The sequence below is a fragment of the Leptodactylus fuscus genome, chromosome 1 (genome assembly GCF_031893055.1).
Source record: "Leptodactylus fuscus isolate aLepFus1 chromosome 1, aLepFus1.hap2, whole genome shotgun sequence".
NCBI classification, from domain to species: domain Eukaryota; kingdom Metazoa; phylum Chordata; class Amphibia; order Anura; family Leptodactylidae; genus Leptodactylus; species Leptodactylus fuscus.
The window spans coordinates 234,706,032-234,729,989 of NC_134265.1; the positions used below are offsets into that span (position 1 = coordinate 234,706,032).

Consider the following 23,958-nt stretch of genomic DNA (forward strand, 5'->3'; position numbering starts at 1 on the left):
CAAACTTCTGATGCCAAATTTTATGGTGAGGACCCAGGATAGGCTTTTGTTCTGATGACTCTTCATGAAGGCCATATTTTTTCAGGTGTTGCTGAACACTAGTTCAATATATCACAATTCCAGAGTCATCTAAGTATTCCTGACGGTCTGTAGCAGCCAAGCGTAGGTTTTGATTTGCCTTTCTGGCAAACCTTCGAGTAGATCTTTCTGAAAATTATCTTGGTCTTCCAGACCTTATCTTGACCTCTTCTGTTCCTGATAACTGTCATTTCCTAATTACAACCTGAAAACATTTTGCTATCTTCTTATAGCCTTCTCCTGTATTGTGATCCTCAGCCATTTTTATTTACAGAATGATAGGCAGCTGCTTAGAAGAATCCAGGGTTGCTGCTTATTGGACAAGGTCAGGTCACTCTGGGTATTTATAAAGCATTTCCTAACCATGATTGTGAATTAACCATAACCCTAACAAGCTATTTAAAGTCAGAGGCCTCGGTTAAAGTTATCTGAGTGCTCAAATCTTCTAGGGTTCCCATACTTTTGCAAGGTACTCCTTTCCTTTTTTCACCATAAAAACGTACAAAATCCAAATAATACACTGATATTGCTTAACCCCATAAAGACTAGGCCCATTTTCATTTTTTCATTTCCGTTCACTCTCCCCACATTCCAAGAGCTATAACTTTTTCAATTTGACACATGATGGCTTATTGCTTGCATTCAATATCTTGTACAATGTACTAGGAAGCTGTAAAAAAAAAATTCAGAATGAGGTGGAATTGGTGAGAAAACATATCACATATAATGTTTCTGAACAAAATCCTTTTTTTTTTCTTTTTTTTTTAAAGAAAATGCTACTTCACTTACTTTCATAAATAGTTGAAACACACTGAGCAATATGACTTACAGAACAATATGATTTTATGTTGGTGATAACATTTCTATGCATCAACTATGAAGAAATACTAAAGATAATGTACCAGATAATGTACAAAAAAAATAAAACACATCCTATATCAGAATCCATTCATCTTCACCTTTCTTTGGGTTTTATTTTATATCTCTGAAAATTGGACATGATAAATCTTAGCAAGTACATAAGACCATACACTCACCTCCTGTGCCTACACATGCTGGGCAGCACTCCCCAGGAGCTACAGCCTCTACTTCTCCTGCTCTGCAGCTTGTCTTAGGACAGGGCTTCGAGGCACACGATACCTTTCCATGCATGCACATGCATAAAATGCATTTCGAAGGAGCCCACTGTGTACCATGCTAGAATTAGAAAATAAACAATTTTGCTTTGTTACTGTGTTGTTTGTAACAAAAAATCCTGATAATTTTCATACCTCAGCATTTCCTTTTCGAAGTACTAGTACCAATAGTATATTACATTTAGAACAAAAAAAACACTTCTACATTATAGTCTCTGTAGCAAAAAGTTAGAGCTTTTTCCATGCAAAAAACCCAATGTTAATTCAACTCTTGGCTTTGCCCCCCCCCCCCCAATCTAGTCTAATCTTCAACAAAAAAAACTGCGAATTTTCTACAAAATGGGGGCCTAACCTAAGAATCACATTTCAGATCACGTTCCCTAATTTTAAAGAAGTCTTATCTGATTTTCTCTAACACTTACAGTATATTTCTGTTGTTCAGGCTCCTATCCTTCTCTCTACAGGTATCCTAAATAATCTAAGTGACCATAAGTATGAATTGTCATTTTCTTCTTCATAACTGTTTCACAGGGTTATCAGTAGGAACTGCTTGCATTTGGAGAGCTTGTGTAGAACAGTCCGCGCAGCTTCAGTACGCAGAAAGTACGACTGAGAGCACAGAAAGAAAGATCATTCCTAACAGGTCACAACAAGATCACATACCCAAACAAAAGAGAAGGATCACATTAATTCAGACAGGGACTTTTTATATGCTTCCAAAACTGCACAAACCTGGGAACCCAGGGAGACCGATCATCTCATGTGTTGGGACTCTTACTGAACAAATCTCTGGATGGGTGGAGGGTATCCTCAAACCTTTAGTGAAGGATACAGCCAGCTACCTACAGGATACTACAGACCTATTAAACAAACTATCCACTATAGGTCCCCTTCCAGATGGAACCATCTTGGCCACCATGGATGTAGAATCCCTGTACTCCAACATCCCACACCAGGACGGTATAAATGCCTGCCAGTTTTTCATGGAAAAGCGAGTTATGAACGCTGAATCGGTGGTGAAACTGACAAAATTCATCCTCACTCACAATTACTTCTCCTTTGGTGACTGCATCTATTTACAACGGACCGGCACCGCAATGGAGAGCAAAATGGCGCCACAGTACGCTAATCTCTTCATGGCCAAGCTTGAGAGTGACTTCCTATCCACCTGTACCATTAAGCCTCGGGCCTACTATCGCTTCATTGATGATATCCTAATCCTTTGGACTGGGTCTGAGGAACAGCTGAAAACCTTCCATGAACAGTTCAACCAGTTCCATCCCACCATCAACCTGACGCTCAATCACTCCTTCTCCGAAATAAACTTCCTGGATGCAGTTATCAAGATACAGGACAACAAAATTGAGACATCGCTGTATCGGAAACCTATTGACCGCCCGACCTACCTAAGATGGGATAGCTTTCATCCTAAACACATAAAGAACTCCATTGTATATAGCCAGGCCATCAGATACCATCGCATATGTTCAAACCCTGCAGATAGAGACGAACACCTTGGGGGCCTCAAAAACACATTCTTGAGGCAGGGTTACCATCCAAGAACAGTTGATAACCAAATCACCAGAGCCACCAGGATACCAAGATCGGAGTTATTAAAATACAATACCAAACAGGAAAACAATCGGGTGCCCCTGGTTGTCACATATAACCCCCACCTGGAGACGCTGAGAGGTATCACACGCAAATTACATCCACTACTGCAAAAAGACAACTGTCTAAAATCCATATTTTCTGACCCCCCTCTCCTATGCTACAGACAGTCACCAAACCTCAGGAATATGGTTGTCAGCAGCTCACTATCACCTCCACCTAACACAGGAACATTTCCATGTGGACAGAAGAGGTGCAAGACCTGCCCGCACATACAGACCACTGACAGGATAGAGATCCCAAACTCTAACAGGGAATATAAAATCCCAGGTACGTTCACCTGTGACACACCTAATGTAGTGTATTTGATCATTTGCACCAAATGTTCCACTGAAAATCTGTATGTTGGAGAGACCGGTCAGAAACTCAGAATGAGAATTAATTCACATCGCCATACAATCAAACAACAGAGAACTGATCTTCCCGTGCCAAAACACTTCTGCCAGGAAGACCACAGCATCATCAATGACATGAAAATCTTGATCTTAAAAGGGAACTTTAAATCAAGGAAACAGCGACTGATTTATGAGTACAAGGCCATGACCCTATTCCAGACATTGGACAATGGGATGAACATCTCACTTGGGTTTATGTCTTTTTATACAAGATAAGAACCAGGGATCTGGCAATTGAATGTTTGTTGTTATAAGTATATAGTAATGAGCCTCTTCCCCCCTCCCTCCTGTAATTCTAGCCCTGTGCCCAGTCATAAATATGCAGCCTCTACTGAGTGTTTTTTAGTTATATCTGAAGAAGAAGCTCAGAGGAAGCTTCGAAACGTCATATTCTGTCATCATTATGAGTTAGCCATTAAAAAAGGTATCACCTACTGAAGACTTGCAAAGTTTTTTTGTTTTTTATATTTTATAACCACTGGCTAACACGGTACCAAAACAAACATTTTCCTTTTACCATTAATTCAGATAGAAATTAATAACTACAATAAATTAACACTAACTCAATCTTATATCTACATATTAGGGTAATAATAATAATAATAATAATAATAATAATAATAATTTTATTTATATAGCACCAACATATTCCACAGCACTTTACAAATCAGAGGACACATGAACAGTGTATATATATATATATATATATATATATATATATATATATATATATGAGACATTATAATATGACAAAGAAATAAACATACCAAACAGTAGGAGTGAGGGCCTTGCTCACAAGAGCTTACAGTCTATATATACAGTCCTATTAATCTTAATCGTTTTTAGTTCTAAATATTTTGGTGTTTGCAACAGCCATTTCAGTTTGATATATCTAATAACTGATGGACACAGTAATATTTCAGGATTGAAATGAGGTTTATTGTACTAACAGAAAATGCGCAATATGCATTAAACCAAAATTTGACCGGTGCAAAAGTATGGGCACCCTTATCATTTTATTGATTTGAATACTCCTAACTACTTTTTACTGACTTACTGAAGCACAAAATTGGTTTTGTAACCTCAGTGAGCTTTGAACTTCATAACCAGGTGTATCCAATCATGAGAAAAGGTATTTTTTTTTAAACTCGTTTTATTGAAGATTACATAACAAAGCAAGTAATACAATCAAAACAAAAGAAAAACACAGGTACAGTATAAGCACAAGAAACATATAGTTAACCAGAAACAAGCCACAGCACTGGTCCATCCCGACCCCAACCCAACCACCCCGACCACAACACAGTTCTGAACACAATATCACATGACACAACAACAAAGTTACAACAGTCACATATATTCCCCACACGAGGAGTCACAGACCTATCTGGCAGTAGCTCCCATTTATGGAGCAAAGGTGTCTAGGGCCGAACGCATCATGGGAGCAGAGTATTGGGTCACGGGAGAATCACACCACGCACCCCATACCGTAGTAAAGTTCTGGGGACAGCCCCTCCCTTTATATATAATCTGATTAAATGGGAGAACCGAGTTAACCATTTTCCGCCATTGGGAGACAGATGGGGATCTAGGGGCCATCCACCGCAAGGCGATGGCTTTCCTAGCATAAAACAAGCACTCTCTAAGAAAAATTCGAGTATGATGCTGCCACAACTCCTCCTCCAAAACGCCAAACAGGCAGACTTCGGGAGAAAACGGGACTGGGCGGCCCAGGACATCTGCCAGAAGGTCTACCACTCCCCTCCAAAAGGTGCGAACCACCGGACAACCCCACATCATGTGCCAAAAATCTGCACGAGGATACGGACACCTGAGACAAGTCGAGCTAGACATACGGCCCATTCTGTGCAAACGGACAGGGGTCAAATAACATTGGTGTATGATAAAAATTTGGATCAATTTATTATTAGCTGAAGGAGAGACATAAAGAGGAGATTCCAAAACCTCCTGAAACAGCTCATCAGTCAATTCTGGGATATTGGTGCGCCAACGCGTCAGAGCCGGGGACTCAGCCAGAGATACCTTTACATGAATTAGATGGTTATATAGAACCGAAATAAGACCCCCAGGGCCCTGAGAGCGTAGCACACCAATGAGCGGGTATTCGGAAATGGCACACGGTTGGGCAGGAAATATCGAGGAAAGAGCATGACGTATCTGAAGAAACCTAAAGAACTGGTGTCTTGGGATCTCATGTGATGCGGTCAAAGAGTCAAAAGTAACAAACACCCCCTGTGTATATAAATTCGCTAGAGTAGACACCCCATATCGTGACCAAGACCTAGCATCAGGTAACACAAATAGATCAGACAAGCCAGGATTGTCCCACAAGGGGGTCTCTGCAGGGGTGTCCGAATAAGAAGATACTTTCCGGGCCTGCGCCCAAACCTGCGCCGCCAGAGTATGAATGGGCAAAAGCCTACCCCTGAACAACCGAGACTGGTCCAGCACAGGCCACAAGATATTCAGGTCCAGATGGTGAGCCAAATGCCTCTCCGGCCCCGGGAGCCGATCCGAGGAAAGCCAGGGCTTTATAAAGCGGAGTTGACCCGCAAGATAATAAAGAAACAGATCAGGGAGTGACGCCCCCCCGAGTTGTTTCGGCCTCTGGAGAGCAGTCAATCTCAATTTGGATCTAGAATGACCCCACACAAAAGAGATCATCAAGGAGTCCATCTGTCTAAAAAATCGGAGGGGCACAGGCACGGCCGAATTACTTAAAGAGTATAAACATTTGGGTAATACAATCATTTTAATCAGGTTTATCCTGCCCGCTACGGACAGGGGCAATGCAGCTCAGGTCAGGAATTTAGAGCGGAAGTGCGAGAGAAGGGGGAAAACATTAAGGTCCAGATAACTCTTATAGTCTCTGGGAATGACGATCCCAAGATACTTAAAAGCAGAGACCACCGGCAATCCACATACTACCTCCCCCTCCGCTGCCGCCGGCACCCCACCTATATGCATATAAGAGGACTTAGACCAGTTAGTGCGTAGGCCCGAATAATTGCCAAAAACATTTACCACTTCCATGGCTCGGGGCAAGGATATAGAGGGGTCAGACATAAATAGAAGGAGGTCGTCAGCATAAAGCGCAACCCTCTCCTCGCTAGGGCCAATGGAGATACCTTTATAGAGAGGGTCGTGCCTCAGGAGTATGGCCAAGGGTTCTATAGCTAAAGCAAATAGCAGCGGAGAGAGAGGGCAACCCTGCCGCGTGCCCCTACCCAAAGTAAAATACGGAGACAGCGAACCATTAATGGACAACGCCGCCCTAGGGGAACAGTACAGAATGGAGATCCAAGTAATAAATCCATCCCCAAACCCATATTTACGCAAAGATTGTAAAAGAAAAGGCCACTCGACAGAGTCGAATGCCTTTGTAGCATCTAACGAGGCTATTGCCCAGTCCGCCGAAGTGGCTGAGCCAATCTGGGTCACCACCTGGACACGTCTAAGATTATCAGACGTAGATTTGCCTGGCATAAAACCAGCTTGATCCGAATGAACCAGATCAAGAACCACAGTGTTAAGTCTCCTTGCCAACATTTTAGTCAGTAATTTATAATCGATATTCAACAAAGAAATAGGCCTGTAAGAACCACAGTCCAGCGGATCCTTATCTGGTTTGAGAAGAACAACAATTGTGGCATCATAAAAGGACGCCGGAAGACTACGGTCCCGAAAGGCACGTTCATAACATTTTAGCAGCACTGGCAGGAGCACATCCCCATACTGAGCATACACCTCTATCGGAATACCGTCAGGACCTGGAGATTTCCCCCTCGCCATGTCCGCCAGCGCCTCCGTCAACTCCTCCAAGGTAAAGGGGGAGTCCAAAAAAGCACGCTGGTCCTCAGACAGAACGGGGAAGGGAATGGAATCTAAGTAAAGAGCCAGATCCTGATCACCAACTCCTAATTTAGAACTATATAAGTCACTGTAATACTGGTGGAAACGGGTTCTAATATCATTACTATTGGTGAGGATATCGCCGGTCTCCGAGCGTACTCGGAAAATAGCTGGAGAGGCCGTGTTTTGGTGTACCAGGTGGGCCAATAGGCTGCTAGACTGATTCCCGAGTTCATAGAATTTCTGTTTGCTAAAAAACAGAGATCTGCGGGCCTTCTCATGGAGTGCATGCAAATACTGTCTGCCTGCATGCAACCATTGGGATCTAGACTCATCCGTGGGGTTCGCAACATACGCAGCCTCCAGGGAGACACACCGGGCCGCTAGGGAAGTCTCCAGTAACGAGGATTCCCTTTTAATAAAAGAAATGGAGGACCTAATACACCCACGTAGGTATGCCTTCGTGGTCTCCCAAAGGAGAGAGGGGCATGTATCCGGGGAGTTAACGGTCAGAAATACTTGAAGCTGGTCAGGGATCCTATCATTGGGTGTAAATAATTTGAGCCAAAAGGGGTGTATACGGCAGCTCAAACTCGATCTAATCGTGTCCCCATGATTCAAGATGACCAAGAGAGGGGAGTGATCGGAAACCGTCCTAGGCAAGTAAGATACGGATTGTAGAATGGAACAGGTCTTAACATTCCCAAAGGCATAATCAATGCGGGACAGGGCATGTCTATGAGCAGAATGACAGGAAAAAACTCGGGAATCAGGGAACACCACCCTCCACAAGTCCTGCCAACCCAACTCCCGGACCAATTTGGCCATAGAGGTGGGACGAGAAGACAGCGGAGGATCCACACCAGCATGAAATCGGTCTGCAGCTTCATTCATCACCCGATTAAAATCACCCAGGCATAACACCACCGCCCCAGGAAACCTGACCACAAACTGAGTCGCACCCTGGAGTACAGACATATCGGAGGCAGGCGGTAAATATACACCTAAAATCACATACAGGGTAGAGTCTATCCATGCTTGGACAAATATGTAGCGCCCCTCGGGATCCCGCTCAATCACCCCCGGTTCCCACCTAATACTGCGATGCACCAGGATAGACACCCCCCTAGAGAAGGAGGTATGCATAGAATGAGCGGCCCACTGAACCCACGGCTTCTGAAGCCGGCTAACAGTCTCCGCCACCATATGTGTCTCCTGGAGGCAAACAATATGAGGGTGGACCTGCCTAATTTGAGAGAAGACAGTAGATCTCTTACGCGGACTACCTAGACCCCTCACATTCCATGAAAAAACATTAAGTGACGCCATAACAATACAATCTCTTATATCTGTAAAGCGTGAGCCACGGGCAGGAGGCACAGGGTAGTGAGCGGGGTCTCAGGAGAAAAAGACAATTCAGTATGTGGCACAGCAAAAAAAAAAAAAAAAAAAAAAAAAACCGTGAAAACACAGACAAAATAGAACAACACACCCATGGAGGGCGCAAACAGTCTCGAACACATTAACCAGATACGGAGTAGTACAGTCTCGTAGCTACTTTCAACGGGGGAGAAAGTGCACCCAATACAGATGGATTGTTGGGCACTCTCTCGAAAAAATTTTGCGCAAAATAAGCAAAGTACGTTCATGTAATAAAGCCGAAGGTGCAGAACCAAAGCAGTGAACACACCTTAGGCCACCGGGTCAATTAAACACTGTAACGACAAAAGCCATAAGGCCGGGCCTCCGGTCTAACAGGACCTCTCACCACCAGGATATGATGTCAGCGCCGAGGAGATCGGGGCAACAGGGACAACCAGTCCTCCGCATCCTTGGGAGAATTGAAGAAAAGGGAACGGTCACCATGGATGACACGAAGTCGGGCTGGATAAATCATAGAATATTGTATAGCCTTTTCTCGGAAACGTCTCTTGACCGCCACAAAGGATGCTCGGGTTTTCTGGAGAGCAGCCGAGAAGTCAGGAAACATCGCCACTGTAGCTCCATTGAACTTGATCTCCCCAACCTGACGCGCAGCCCGCAGCGCGGTGTCACGATCCGTACTATTAATCAACCGGGCCAGTAAGGGGCGCGGGGGGGCCCCCGGAGGAGGAGGTCTGGCAGGAACTCTGTGGGCTCTTTCAACAGCAAATATGGGAGAAAAATGAGCTTCCGGCAGAATATCACGTAGCCATTTTTCCATGAAGGATCGGGGGTCAGCACCCTCTGTTTTTTCTGGAAGACCCAATATGCGCAAATTGTTGCGTCGCAGCCTATTCTCCAGATCATCCGCCCTCTGAGTCCACAAAGCTGCCGCCCGTTCCAGCTCTTGAATTTTGGCAGGGATGGGTTGAACAGAATCTTCCACCCGAGAAACACGATCCTCCACTTCACCCACTCTATCCCGCAGAGACTGAAAGTCCTGTCGAAGCAGGCCAAGATCAATTTTAACCTCTTCAATTTTACCAGTCAAGGAAGAGGTGCCAGCCTGTATCGCTTCCAGCAACTGTGCAGTCACCTGTTTCAAGGTGGGTTCAGCAGTATCCATAGGCTCAGCCGATGAGGAAGCCGCAGGAGAAGTGGTAGGCGGGGGAGTGGAGGATCTGGTAAAGCTACGTAGGCGATCCGACGTGGAGCTCGACAGCGGGCGACTCATTTTGGAAAGTCCGCCGCCGCCCTTCTTGCGTGCCGTAGAAGTAGGTATGATGGCGGATGGAGAAGGCCCAATCCACAAGGAGCAGCCACAGCAATCACAGGTATGGAGGACAAATATGCAGGGCAACACAGTCCGTAAATATATGATGGAGAGAAAGCTGAGGCAGGATATAACAATTCCTAGGCTGAAGCTGCCAGAAGAATAACTAGGATGTGTTCAGCGCTCACCACACGCCACAGGACCACCACAAGAAGCCAGCTGAGGGAGACCAGACATCCAGGCTGGGGACACTGCTCAATCATACAGAAGAGGAAGCAGGAAATGGCTGCTGTTCAGGCCGAGGGGGGGTAGGAAGGGATCCCAGGCAATCCAGGCCCACACCAGATCTCCACTCACCAGCGTCCAGACCCACAGCAGCAAAGGAGGCACCCAGGATGTATATGGGTCGACTGGGAAAGGTCCGGAGCCCCAATTCCACCATCACCTGGGGCCACAGGCCGGGAGAGTATGCCGCGCTGCCGCTCCACAGACAGGAAGATGGCGGCCGGCTTCACACTGCAGGAGTAGGCCGCAACTACTCTCGGCTCCTCACCGCCTCCAAAACGCCACTACGCGGAAGCCAGCTGCGAGAGGACCCACTCCAGAACCCGGCCCAGTATCACAGGTACCCGGGGCTTCAGATGTGCAGGCTGGGAGTCAGGATTAATAGTGATTCGGCCCGGAGCTCCAGCTACATGCGGCCGACCCTGAGAAAAGGTATTTAAGGTGGCCAATTGCAAGTTGTTCTACTATTTGAATCTCCTCTGAAGAGTGGCATCATGGGCTACTCAAAACAACTCTCAAATGATCTGAAAACAAAGATTGTTCAACATAGTTGTTCAGCGGAAGGATACAAAAAGCTGTCTCAGAGATTTAACCTGTCAGTTTCCACTGTGAGGAACATAGTAAGGAAATGGAAGACCACAGGGACAGTTCTTGTTAAGCCCAGAAGTGGCAGGCCAAGAAAAATATCAGAAAGGCAGAGAAGAAGAATGGTGAGAACAGTCAAGGACAATCCACAGACCACCTCCAAAGAGCTGCAGCATCATCTTGCTGCAGATGGTGTCACTGTGCATCGGTCAACTATACAGCGCACTTTGCACAAATAGAAGCTGTATGGGAGAGTGATGAGAAAGAAGCCGTTTCTGCACGTACGCCACAAATAGAGTTGCCTGAGGTATGAAAAAGCACATTTGGACAAGGCAGCTTCATTTTGGAAACAAAAATTGAGTTGTTTGGTTATAAAAAAAGGCGTTATGCATGGCGTCCAAAAAGAAACAGCATTCCAAGAAAAACACATGCTACCCACTGTAAAATTTGGTGGAGGTTCCATCATGCTTTGGGGCTGTGTGGCCAATGCCGGCATCGGGAATCTTGTTAAAGTTGAGGGTCGCATGGATTCCACTCAGTATCAGCAGATTCTTGAGAATAATGTTCAAGAATCAGTGACGAAGTTGAAGTTACGCCGGGGATGGATATTTCAGCAAGACAATGATCCAAAACACCGCTCCAAATCCTCAGGCATTCATGCAGAGGAACAATTACAATGTTCTGGAATGGCCATCCCAGTCCCCAGACCTGAATATCATTGAACATCTGTGGGATGATTTGAAGCGGGCTGTCCATGCTCGGCGACCATCTAACTTAACTGAACTTGAATTGTTTGTCCAAAATACCTTTATCCAGGATCCAGGAACTGATTAAAAGCTACAGGAAGCGACTAGAGGCTGTTATCTTTGCAAAAGGAGGATCTACTAAATATTAATGTCACTTTTCTGTTGAGGTGCCCATACTTTTGCACCGGTCAAATTTTGGATTAATGCATATTGCGCATTTTCTGTTAGTACAATAAACCTCATTTCAATCCTGAAATATTACTGTGTCCATCAGTTATTAGATATATCAAACTGAAATGGCTGTTGCAAATATCAAAATATTTAGAACTAAAAATGATTAAGATTAATAGGGGTGCCCAAACTTTTTCATAGGACTGTATATATATATATATATATATATATATATATATATATATATATATATATATATATATATAATGTAGAACATATGGTAAACATATGTGAAAATGGTGCCAAACAATAGGAGTGAAACTGTTTTTCAAATATTTTCAATTTTTCCCTCACGGTTACTGTTTTTTACTTTTTTTACTTTTTTTTTCCGTTATACATAGTGCCTCTCATAAACTCATACTGGACCATTGAGGACATCTTTTTTTTTTACTGCTGATTTCCCCTGTCCGTGGTACATTAGCTCCAGTTACATGAGCAATATAGCCTCCTGAGCTACACCGCACAGCCGATCTGGGTCCTATACAAGCTTTTCCAGTTCCCAGTGGTCGTGTGACCACCAGTCTGGAATGACAGCTACAACATGCAGCTGCTCAGCCCTGAAAGGATATACCTGTACGTCCTTGTAGAGTTATGAGTGGACTGCCCAGACATATAACGGGCACTCTGAAAGAAGTTAAGAAAAAAGGAAACACACACGGCACTAGCAGCCATGTGACAGCCAATGTGACCAATTTATGAAGCAGAGTCTTGTATAGTTGGTTGCTCTCAGAAAACCCTAGGGGGTCATGTATTTTTCTTCCTACTTGTGCATGATTTTTTTTTTTTTTTATTAATAGAAACATGGCTGTCTATTACAGTGGTGTAAATATCTATACCCTCTATAGAATGAAAAGTAATGTCTGTTATACTTTTAATGGCAAAGTGCCAAGAAAGCAAAGTGTTAAAAAGCCAATGAGAAACATGGGCCGTACTGCTCTGAGGTAATTAATAGTGGCCTTTACTTTCCAGCACAATTTGTGTGTTAGGCTTCTATCACAGGAGAGAAGGTTACGTTTTCAGTCACCTTACCCTTTTATTAAATTGGATACACTTTCCCTGACAGTAGGATTAATGGCCCTTGTGTTACGCCTTCCTCAAGCTGCAGCATAGAGACCTTAACAGCATGAGGATGCCATTCACAGCAGTGATTAGGGTTGCCTCCGTGACCTGTTTGGCAACCTCAGCGGTGCGGTGCCAGGTTCCCAGCCTCACAGCTTCTGGGGCAAAATGTTCACGTGGAAATAATGACTCGAAGCTGTAATGATCTGGTCTGTATATGTCAGATAAACAAGGATGCTTCTGTAGTATTTCAGATAGTTCAAAAAACATTAATATTAACATGACATGATGAAGTCATTATTCTTATAGTTAATGAAGACTATATTAGCACTGGATAAAGTAGTTCTATGGGTGAAGTATGCAGACATAGTCACACTCACTAATGTGCACATTGTTCAGTTTGGACTGTAATATGCAATTAGCATGCTTCGTTTCTAGAAGTACCATTCAGTGTTTATACAGCAGTCACATAAGGCACACTGACGTAATGATACTTTGACCAACATCGAGCACGCCAACATCATGCCACTGGGGCAAAGCATCAACAAATTGGCCCGCCCCACTTGACCACTGAGACTCAATCACAAGCTCCATGGTGATGTTAGCCAGAGGCCAGAAGAGGACCTTGGAGACTACAAAGATGTCCAATATAGCTGAGGCAAGGCGAGTATGATAGATTGTTATTTTTCCTCACTGCCCATGGATTCCAGAGTACAATAATAGACTGAAACAAACTGGATGGATAAACCTCATGAATATTCGTGGAAACAAATCTCGTGGGGTTCACCCATCTTTACTAAGCGGTTTGAAGCTTCCAATTACTGGATTGCTTGGTGTGTGGCTACTGTGGAGCATTATACAGTGAGGGGTATTGGGGAGCATATTATATTGTGTGGGGCCACTGTGAAAACTATGCAGTGGGAAAAATTGGGCCACGGTGGAGCATTATACTGTGTGGTGGCTCAAGGAAACATATTCTGTTTAGGGCCACTGTGGAGCATTATACAGTGGGGAGAACTGGGCTCCTATGGAGAATCATACTGTTCAGGACCTCTGTTGAGAATTCAACTGTGATTCTGATGGCTACTGCACCTACATTTTATTTGCCACTCTGTCCCCACAACCTGTAGGTTACTTACATAGGACTACTGTTTTTACATGTAAAGCAGGCAGTCCTGTGTAAAGTATACTATGTAAACTTTACACAGGAATGTCTGCTTTACATGGAATGAAGGGCAGTAGTCCTGTGTAAATTACAATTTCAGTCTCACATAGGACTGCTACCTCTTCCTCCCACTAAAGAAGTACTGTGCACTGTAAGTTTACACTACACTGCTTTACTTGGAGAGAGAGTTAGTAGTCCTATGGTAACTTACATAGGGCTGCTGCTTTTCTCATATAAAGCATTCCTGTGTACAATAAGTTTATACAGGGCTGCTTTACATGGAGGGAAAGCCAGCACTCCTATGGTAATTTACATAGGAGTGGTCCTGTGTAAAGGAGTCCTGGGTACAGTTATTTTACACAGGGTTGCTTAACATGGGGAAGAGAGGCATTAGTCGTATGGCAACTTAGGACTGCTGGCTCTCAGTTAATGTAAAGCAGTTGGCCCTGCATTGAGTCCATCTATAAGGACACTTTATATGGGGCCACTTTAAGATTTTTTCCAGGGCCACTTTCAGCTCCCAATCTGCTCCTGATAACCACGTTATAAGTGGACATGCCCTTCGAAGTTGACACTACTCTTAATGGTTCTCCAAATTGTTTCACAGAAGAAGATCCCAAGCAGCCTGACACTGTTTATAATTCTTGTCACCTTTCAGTGGTTCCCTTAGGCCTCATTTCCAACATGGTGCATTAATTCTTATTAGAACAAGACAATAAAATAAAAATTTACACCAATTACCGGAGTAAGCAAATGAAGTGAACAAATAAAATGGTAATATCCTCTCACATTATTAATTACTGAATTCCTTCTGTGTTTGTTACAGGTGATAAAAGTGAACCTTAGTTAGTAAACCTTTATTGTACTTGGGTAATCTAGTGATCATGTCAGAAAATCCACTTAAGGCCGGGGCCGCACGTGGCGGAAATGCCACAGTAAAAACCATGGCGTTTACAGTCAATCCAAAGTGGATGGGATTCTAGCAAATTCCATTTACACATTGCAGAGAAAGATGTGCATCAGACATGCTGTGTTTTCCAAAACCATTGCCATTTTGGAAATAGCAGCATGTTAGTTATACCTATGTAAACGCTGGTGGTTTCCCTATAGGTATAATAGTAGCAGAAACTCTGCAGAGGAAAGCTCTATGGACTTTCTCTGAAAAGTTCTAGTTCGGGTAAAACCACCATGACACAATGATGGTTCTGCCCTGTTCACTACTTTAACAAAGGAGGGTGGAGACCAGGGTCTGGGGAAGCCTGAGAAAACTGCCCTGAATCATACTTGAAATCCATGCCAAAGTTAGGGTCCATTCACACGGAGTAACGTGCCACGTGACCAGGCATGTATACGGCGTGTGAGATTTTGAGTGCCGTAAAAGCTCCCATTGATTTCAATGGATCGTATACGCCGCATTATTTTGCGGCCCTCCTGTTCTCCATCTACACCCTTGGCCTGGGCCAACTCATAGAATCTCATGGTTTTCATTACCATTGCTATGCCGATGACACCCAAATATATATCTCTGGACCAAACATTCCCTCCCTGCTGGCCAGAGTTCCAGATTGCTTAGCGACTGTAGCCTCCTTCCTCTCCTCCCGCTTTCTCAAACTGAACATGGAGAAAACGGAGTTAATCATTTTCACCCCACCGCATATGGCCCCTCCACCTGACCCATCTATTAAAGTTAATGGAACCCCACTTTCCCCAGTCCCACAGGCACGATCTCTTGGGGTAACCCTGGACTCCGACCTATCCTTCAAGTCACACATTCAAACCCTCAACACTTCCTGCCGCCTCCAGCTTAAGAACATCCATCGAATCCGCTCCTTCCTCACCCCTGAAACTACCAAAATGCTCGTCCATGCCCTCATAAACTCCCGCTTAGACTACTGCAACACCCTTCTCCATGGACTCCCAGCAAACACCCTCGCCCCCCTGCAGTCCACCTTAAACTGCGCTGCCCACTTAATTCACCTCACCCCCCGTTCTTCATCGGCTGCTCCCCTCTGCCAGTCCCTCCACTGGCTACCTATAGCCCAGCGAATTGAGTTCAAGTTACTAACGCTAACATTCAAAGCCATCCACAACCTGGCCCCTCCATATATCTCTGAACTAATCTCCCACTACCTGCCCACGTGTAACCTCAGATCCTCCAACGACCTCCTACATCCGCTCTTCTCTCTGCTCCTCACACAACCGCCTCCAAGATTTCTCCCGTGCATCCCCCATACTCTGAAACTCCCTACCAAGACACATAAGACTGACCCCCACAATCACAGGCTTCAAGAAGGCGCTGAAGACTCACCTATTCAGGAAGGCCTACAACCTCCAATAACATTATCTCCGCACTGCCATCTGTACAGTCTCCCCCTCTCCTTCTGTCTCTACCCCCTTCCCTCATAGATTGTAAGCCCTCACGGGCAGGGCCCTCTACCCCACTGTGCCAGTCGGTCACTTAGTATTATATCTACCTGTGCATTTTGTGTATTGTATGTAAACACCCAAATGTAAAGCATTATGGAATTAGTGGTGCTATATAAATAAATATTGTTATTATTATTATTATTAATACTGTATTCCACAATTCATATACTCTGCTTGGGATAACCATACACTAATATACACCATTTCCATACCATTGTAGTACTTGTGTGCATTACAGTTAGTAAATGTCCCCAATGTATATATAAGTGAACTTTTTAATCATTTGTTTTATTTTATTTACTAGAACCTAAATAACCTGTGTAATGGCTTTTTAGGATGTAAAACTATGTTTAAGGCTGGGGTCCCACATAACGTAAACTCCGCGATGTGGCGTTTTACAGTACCTGCAAAGTGGATGGGATTCTGGCTGATGCCATCCACACATTGCAGAAAAATACCCACAGCAGAAATTATACCTACAGAAACACTGGCGTTTTCCATATAGATATTATAAGGACAGAAAGTCTGCAGGGAAAAACTTCTGTGAAAAACACTGCGTAAAAAAACATGAAGTGTTTCTGCTGAGGTCTTTCAGTAGCACTTTTTTTTTTTTTGCTGTGGCTCGCTACATGGGGCTTAGCCTAAAGCATCTTTTATGTCTTAACCAAAATATTATGCTCAGTAACTCAACCAATGCAATATAGAAATAACATATATAAATTATTAATATGGCAGCAGAGATTATACAAATGTGTGCTCTGTGGTATGGATCATTGCTACCACCAGCATGTAACTACTTCACAGGCACATGTCCAGAAGAGCGGCCTATAAACTACTCTGCTACCTAATACATTAGTACAGTTCACTGACATTGACAATTACAGATGCCTGGGTGAGGAAGTGTGTCTCTACTAATGTTTCACTGCTAGCAACCTACTCCAACAACCTGCACTGTCTCATCCTGTCTGTGTTCCTCGCCTGCCTAAGGCTGTTATGTATAATTCACAACTCCTGCTATTACAACCAGTTCATGCATCTCACAATAATTCATCCTGAGCAAATAACAAATTGTTAACAGATGTTGGTCTTTTCAATTGATAACATGAATCAAACTAGTAAAACAGCATGTAACAAATTGCAAGATCAAACTACATATTATCTTTGTATAATACACAGGTAATATTAATCAGGAATCGCTTACATAGATTTGGCTCAGAAGCTTTTAATGCGTCAGGCTTCCTATACACCAACAGCCACATGCAAACATAACACTACCCGTATATGGCCACAATCATACAACTGTTACTATATTGGAACCCAGTCTTAGGCTTCATTCACGCGGATGTGTGACGTGTTTTCACAGACTGTATTCGCGTTCATTCATTTCCTTAGAATAGGCCATATACATCTGATCAGTGGAGGGTCAACAACCATCTCCATATAGATCTGCTGTTCAGAGGTGTGTTTGGTCTGTGTATTACACAGTGCATGGAGCTGGCAGCAGATAGCTCAGTGCCCTGTATAGTGTTGTTACTGAAGCTCACATTGGCACTTCTGTCATGACCAGTTGTTTTCACAAAAAAAAAAAAACATAGTATAAAAACAGTAGTAAGTTACGTGACCTTACATTTGGTATAATAGTTTCTGATATGAAAATCCATAGTATGCCCAGAAGTCCCATAAAATTAAAGCAAATTCCTATTCCCTGTGGCTAGTTGGGAGTGACCTTATGATCCCTAATGGTTGTGTACAAGTGAGTACTCAAGTGCTGTGATCTCCCCAATTTTCCTGTAGCGTGCAATTTAAATGACACTGGTGCAACATATCTGGCATGTGTGAATATGCCTTTATAAGTAATACTCCTCCCATACCCTTTTAATGCCCCTTCTATAGGAGACTACACTGGAGTCCTAGATCAGGTTTCTAATTCCAATTTGTGAAACAGAGATCTTCACACATTCTAAAGCATGTGGAATATAGAAATATAATGTTCATTGCAGCCCTGTAAGTTATCAGGACACTTTAATGGATAGATCAGAAATAAAATTCTAAAAACAATATTATATAAGAGATCACATCCTTTTATTGAATTCTTTAAGGCAATAGACATCTATAATATGTAATGCTGCAAAAAATATACAAGGGAAAACTAACACCAGAATACTTAATAAAGCCAAAGTGGCGCTAAAAATATACTTGCAACTAGGTTCAGAGAGGAGTGTAAAAATATTCTCCATATGAAAGTGCCAGGTAAAAAATATTTGCTTAACATGGGAAATAAAAGATGAAAGAATACTTACAGCATGCTCCTTCCCTTCATGTCGGCAGAAGCCTTCTGATCTTGAAGCACATTCAGGGCAACACTTATTAGGATCTATTCGAAAAACTTCTCCCTAAATAATAAATCACTTATGAGCTTTGCATTATTATTTGAACTAGCCAAAGAAATTTTTAACAACATTTTCCTCAAGCCTTCTATTATTACTACAGAAGTGCTCAGGTGACATGTATTATTGAAGTGTAAATGTACCAAGATAGTAACGATCTAAAGTACAAAAAAAAAAGAGAACAGACTGTTCCAACTTCATACAATATCTGTGAACGGGATATATTATTATAAGGCTAACTTAAGTTTTAATCAAATGATAGCACTGTAACACCAGTGGTGCCTTCATCTTCAGAAGACCGGATCACATATGGGCTCTTATATCTAAAGGAAGCCAAACTGTCCTCCGCAACAAAATAGAGCAGCAGTGCTATAAATGGTCCTTCTGGAAAGGTGAAATCTTACATTAAAGGGGTTGTCCCATCTCAAGAATCCTATCTATACTGGTAGTTTATGAAAATTGAAACCTTTTTCTAAATATATTGCTTTAGAAATTCTGCTTTGTTTGCCTGATATGTGAATTTATTCCTCCATTGTTTACACTGCGTTGCTATAACCACTGACCTGGGAGATAGGACAAGTAATGTCACTCACTCAGTTCTAAGCAGGACAATCTGTTCAGCTAATTGCAGTTTGATATAAAGCCAAGTCTGTTATCTCTCTAAGTAAACACACAGATAACACTGAGCCTGTTCTGTACAAGAAACTGCAAATTATCTGACCTGCAGAAGTGTTCTGTGTATCAATCAGTGGGGGGTGGAGGGAGGGGAAATACAGGAAGTGAGAAGCTGACACTGCAGGCAGCCTGGCTGAAACACTGAGATGGGAAAACCCTTTAAACCTATTTATAATGTAAATCTCCCATGAATTCTATGGGCTGCAGGTGTAGTCTGATCATTCAGTTAGCTGACAACCCATCTTTACTGAAGCAAGATTTGAGCAGTGAATTAAGAGAAGGTATTCAGTTTGGGAGCAAGGAGGACAGGAGTCTGATAGGAGGAGAAAGGAGTATTTTACAGGGGGAACCCAAAAGTTTCCAGAATGAGACTGCTGCGTGCGCAGTTTTCGTAGTACGCGACCGCTTACAAGGATGATGCTATGTGTCAAGCTCAAGTTTACTCGTGGTTCACCCGCTTTAAAAATGGTGAAATGTCAATTGATGATCATTCTGGACGTCCGTCAACTTCCCGAATGGACGAAAGTGTCCAAAAAATCAACAAGCTCGTGCGTGAAGATCGACGACGAACCACTGAGGAACTTGAAGAGTTGTCTGGAGTGAGTTGGAGCTCAATTCAGCGCATTTTATCGGAGGATTTGGGCATGTCACGGGTCGCTGCAAAGTTTGTGCCGTGGCTCTTGACTGATCAACAGAAATAGTGTCGCATCGAAACATGCTGTGCCATGAAAGAACAAGCCGAAACCGACCCAGAAATTTTTTCTAAGATTATTACGGGAGATGAGTCTTGGTGCTATGCTTACGACCCGGAAACCAAACAACAATCAAGCCACTGGAAGACGCCATCCTCGCCCCACGCCAAAAAGGCTTGTCAAATGAAGTCCAATGTGAAGACAATTGTCATTTGTTTTTTTGATGCAAAAGGGATTGTGCACTCGGAATTCGTTCCAACAGGTCAGACTGTCAACCAGGTTTTCTACTTGGTGGTTCTCAAGAGGTTGCGCAACAGTGTGTGGCAAAAAAGGCCTGAAATGTGGCAGTCTGTTTTTCCACCACGACAATGCCCCAGCCCACACCGCCATCTCAGTGACCACTTTCATGGCAAGAAACGGCATGTCTGTCTTGCCCCACCCACCCTATTCATCCGATGTGACTTTTGTTTTATTCCCACGAATGAAGAAGAACCTCAAGGGGAAGCGTTTCGCCGACGTGGAGGAGGTGAAGAGGAAAACGACGGAGGCGCTTGCACACATCAAAGTAGGTGAGTTTAAAAAATATTTTGAACAATGGCAGACGAGATATGACAAGTGTACTGCCGCTAAAAGAGAGTACTTTGAAGGAGATTGAAGGAATTCTGCACAAAAAAATAAATACACGCTTCAAAAACACTTTTCTGGAAACTTTGAGTACCCCCTCGTATTTTACAAAGGTTCTTATCTTTGCTTTTACTATTCAGAGAGAACAAAAATAAATGACATTTACATTGTTAGATTGATTACCATAATATTATTCATTTCTCCATTATTAAGATCAGTAATTAACAGACAACGATCACCTGCACTGATGAAAAATCTAGTTCAGACTAATTGCACAAAGAACTTGCAAATAAAGCATGACAGCTCAAAAAGGAAATAAATCTGGCTGGAAAAATATGTCAATACCTTTGTAAAATCACATTGAGGGTCCCTACAAAGGGTCTTTTCACACACCACATTGTTGTCATGACAGGTGCAATCTTGACAAGATTCAGGCTTCCATTCAGTACCGTTCTGTAATAGAAAACATATATAACGTTATTGCTTTGTCTGTACATTGTATATGCTGTAATGCATGTTACACAAGACTTTTGTAAATGCTTTTATATATACTTTCATTATTTTACATAAATACTTGCATTATAGGTATCGTAACTGTAAGTTACTTGCAATTTTGTTGCTAAATTTACATTCTATACAAGGAAATAGACCTCGTAAAAAGGGTGTATTCCCATATGCTAAAAATAAGTTGCAAGGTCAAAAAAAGGTCGCTTTAACACTAATCGAAAAAAGTCTGATGACAATCGAATATTATAAATGGATGTGGAGGATACATTATTTAAAGAGGACCTTTCACCACATACTCCACTCAGTCTAGCCTGATAAAGAAGTTTTTCTCTAGCCCCTGCTATTCCTGACCAATTGTATTACTGTATTTTTTGAGCACCAAATGTACTAATTATGCTCTCTACTGTCGGGTCAGCAATCCCTGACTGTTTAGCCTAGCTGAGGACTGCCCACTTGACAGTAGAGAGCCTAATTAGTATATTTGGTGTGAAAACTAACAGCACTGCTTGCTCATGAATGAAAGGGGCTGGAGAAAACAAATCTAACTATGCTGAAATCAGTGGAGTGGACCAACACCTACTGAAGATAAGATAAGATAATCCTTTAATAGTCCCACAGTGGGGAAATTTCAGCATGTTACAGCAGCATAGTAATACAGATACAGGATAATACACAGTAATATATTACAGACGTAGGCACACATATGCTGAGAAGAGAAGATATACTAGGAGTCCATAGCAGCTAAGGAATGGAAGAGAAAGAAGGAAGACTTCATAATCATAATCATTAGTTTTCTGTGCGGAGTGATCTTCACTTGGTCTGATGTAGATTATACAGCCTGGTCACGGTTGGAAGGAAGGACTTGCGATAGCGCTCCTCACACTTGGGGTGAAGCAGATGGTCACTTACAGTACTGCCAAGTGCCATCAAGGTCTCATACATGGGGTGGGATTTATTCTCCTGCATGGAGGTCACCACGGACTGTATCCTTCTGTCACTCACCACCTGTACTGGGTCCAAGGGGCTCCCCAGGACAGAGCTTGCCCTTCTGATCAGCCTGTCAAGTCTATTTCTATCCCTGGCTGGTATGCTACTCCCCCAGTAGGCCACTCTGAAGAAGATGGCTGAAGCAACCACAGAATTGAAAAAGGCCCTAAGAAGTGGCCCCTGGACTCCAAAGACCCTCAGCCTCCTGAGCAGGTAGAGCCTGCTGAGACCCTTTCTGTGCAGCGCCTCCAGGTGATCAGCCCAGTCTAGTTTACTATTGAGGAGCACGCCTAGATACTTATAGGTCCTGACTATCTCAATGCATGTCCCTTGGATCTCCACCAGGATTGGAGCACTCCGTTTACTAAAGTCCACCACCATCTCCTTGGTCTTCCCAGCATTAATCCTGAGCTGGTTCTGCTAATACCATTCAACAAAAAAAGGTAGAGGTAGAGAAGGTAGAGCTGTAGTTGGTGGAAGTGATGAATCTCTTTAAAGGTGCTGCATTTCCAATTTTATTGCTGTTGTCTTTGGTCTGCCTGATATTGCAGGTCACTGCTATTCATATAATAAATAAGGCCGAGCTGCTATATCAGACACAGCTCATGGACAATAAGGGCAACGTTTCTATGAGAAGCAGACCTTTTTCTAACCTTTCATGGCACCTTTCCACAATCTTTTTGTAACAAATTAATATATTATAAGTAATAAAAAAAATCTGACACATCTGCATCTGTGGAATAATGAAATACAGTATTAAAAAATAACCAATGCTTCTCTGTGATGTAAATACCAGGTCCCTGTTCTGCACTATACTCTTGTTTAAAGGCTCCCAGGATTCCCTGTTCTAAGCCTGTGATAATGAACAATGGATTCCTGCCAGCAAAGCCTAGACTGATAGAGGCATTATATCAAATGAAGCTCCTGCCTTCAGCCCTGCTGCTACCTGAACTACATATTTTACCTCGGAATCGATAGACTTTGAGGCTCGAGTGCTTTATATGTATCGAGTGCTCTGAAGCATCAATGTGCAACACATGAGCAATATTTCACGTACAAATTGGAAACAAATTACAATATATTGTTGTATCCTGCTTTCAAATCTATTGATTTAATGTCTGTCATCGTGTAAATTCAATGAACTAATACAACAAAGTGGCAATAATAAGTGTGATCATATGAGTTAAATGAGTAAGCCATAGTTTTTTCATGACAGTGAAAGTCAGCACATTATATATTTGACTTATGTGAATTAATTAATAATAATTTGTTTGCAAAGCCATACTATAAAAAATAACAATAACTAGAAATAAATTATTTTCATGAGTTTTTAACCAAATTTAAAGTCCAAATTACTATTAATTAATTCACACAAGTGAATTTAAGATGTAAAATTCCAAAAAAACTTAACTCTCAAAGAAAAGAACGATCAATGGGAGCTTTTACGGCGCGCAAAGTCTCACACGCCGTATACGTGCCACATCATGCGGAACATTACTCCGTGTGAATGGACCCTTACTTTTACTTTCACACATTGTGCCCCCGTGTAAGGTAATAAAACACTTTTGGGGGCATTTCAACATAACATATACACTCACCGGCCACTTTATTAGGTACACCTGTCCAACTGCTCGTTAACACTTAATTTCTAATCAGTCAATCACATGGCGGCAACTCAGTGCATTTAGGCATGTAGACATGGTCAAGACAATCTCCTGCAGTTCAAACCGAGCATCAGTA

At 42.8% G+C, this 23,958-nt stretch overlaps 1 protein-coding gene across 2 annotated transcripts in view; it reads right to left on the minus strand.

The window, feature by feature from the left end:
* Window positions 1–23,958, minus strand: part of FRAS1 (Fraser extracellular matrix complex subunit 1) — a 368,631-nt gene that overhangs the window by 217,858 nt on the left and 126,815 nt on the right. For both annotated transcript variants that reach the window (XM_075284507.1, XM_075284497.1), the window contains exons 3-5: window positions 21,070–21,177; window positions 18,647–18,739; window positions 1,116–1,275 (exon numbers count right to left, since the gene is read on the minus strand). In XM_075284507.1, the coding sequence (XP_075140608.1) occupies window positions 1,116–1,275; window positions 18,647–18,739; window positions 21,070–21,177 (361 nt within the window). The remainder of the gene's footprint in view (window positions 1–1,115; window positions 1,276–18,646; window positions 18,740–21,069; window positions 21,178–23,958) is intronic.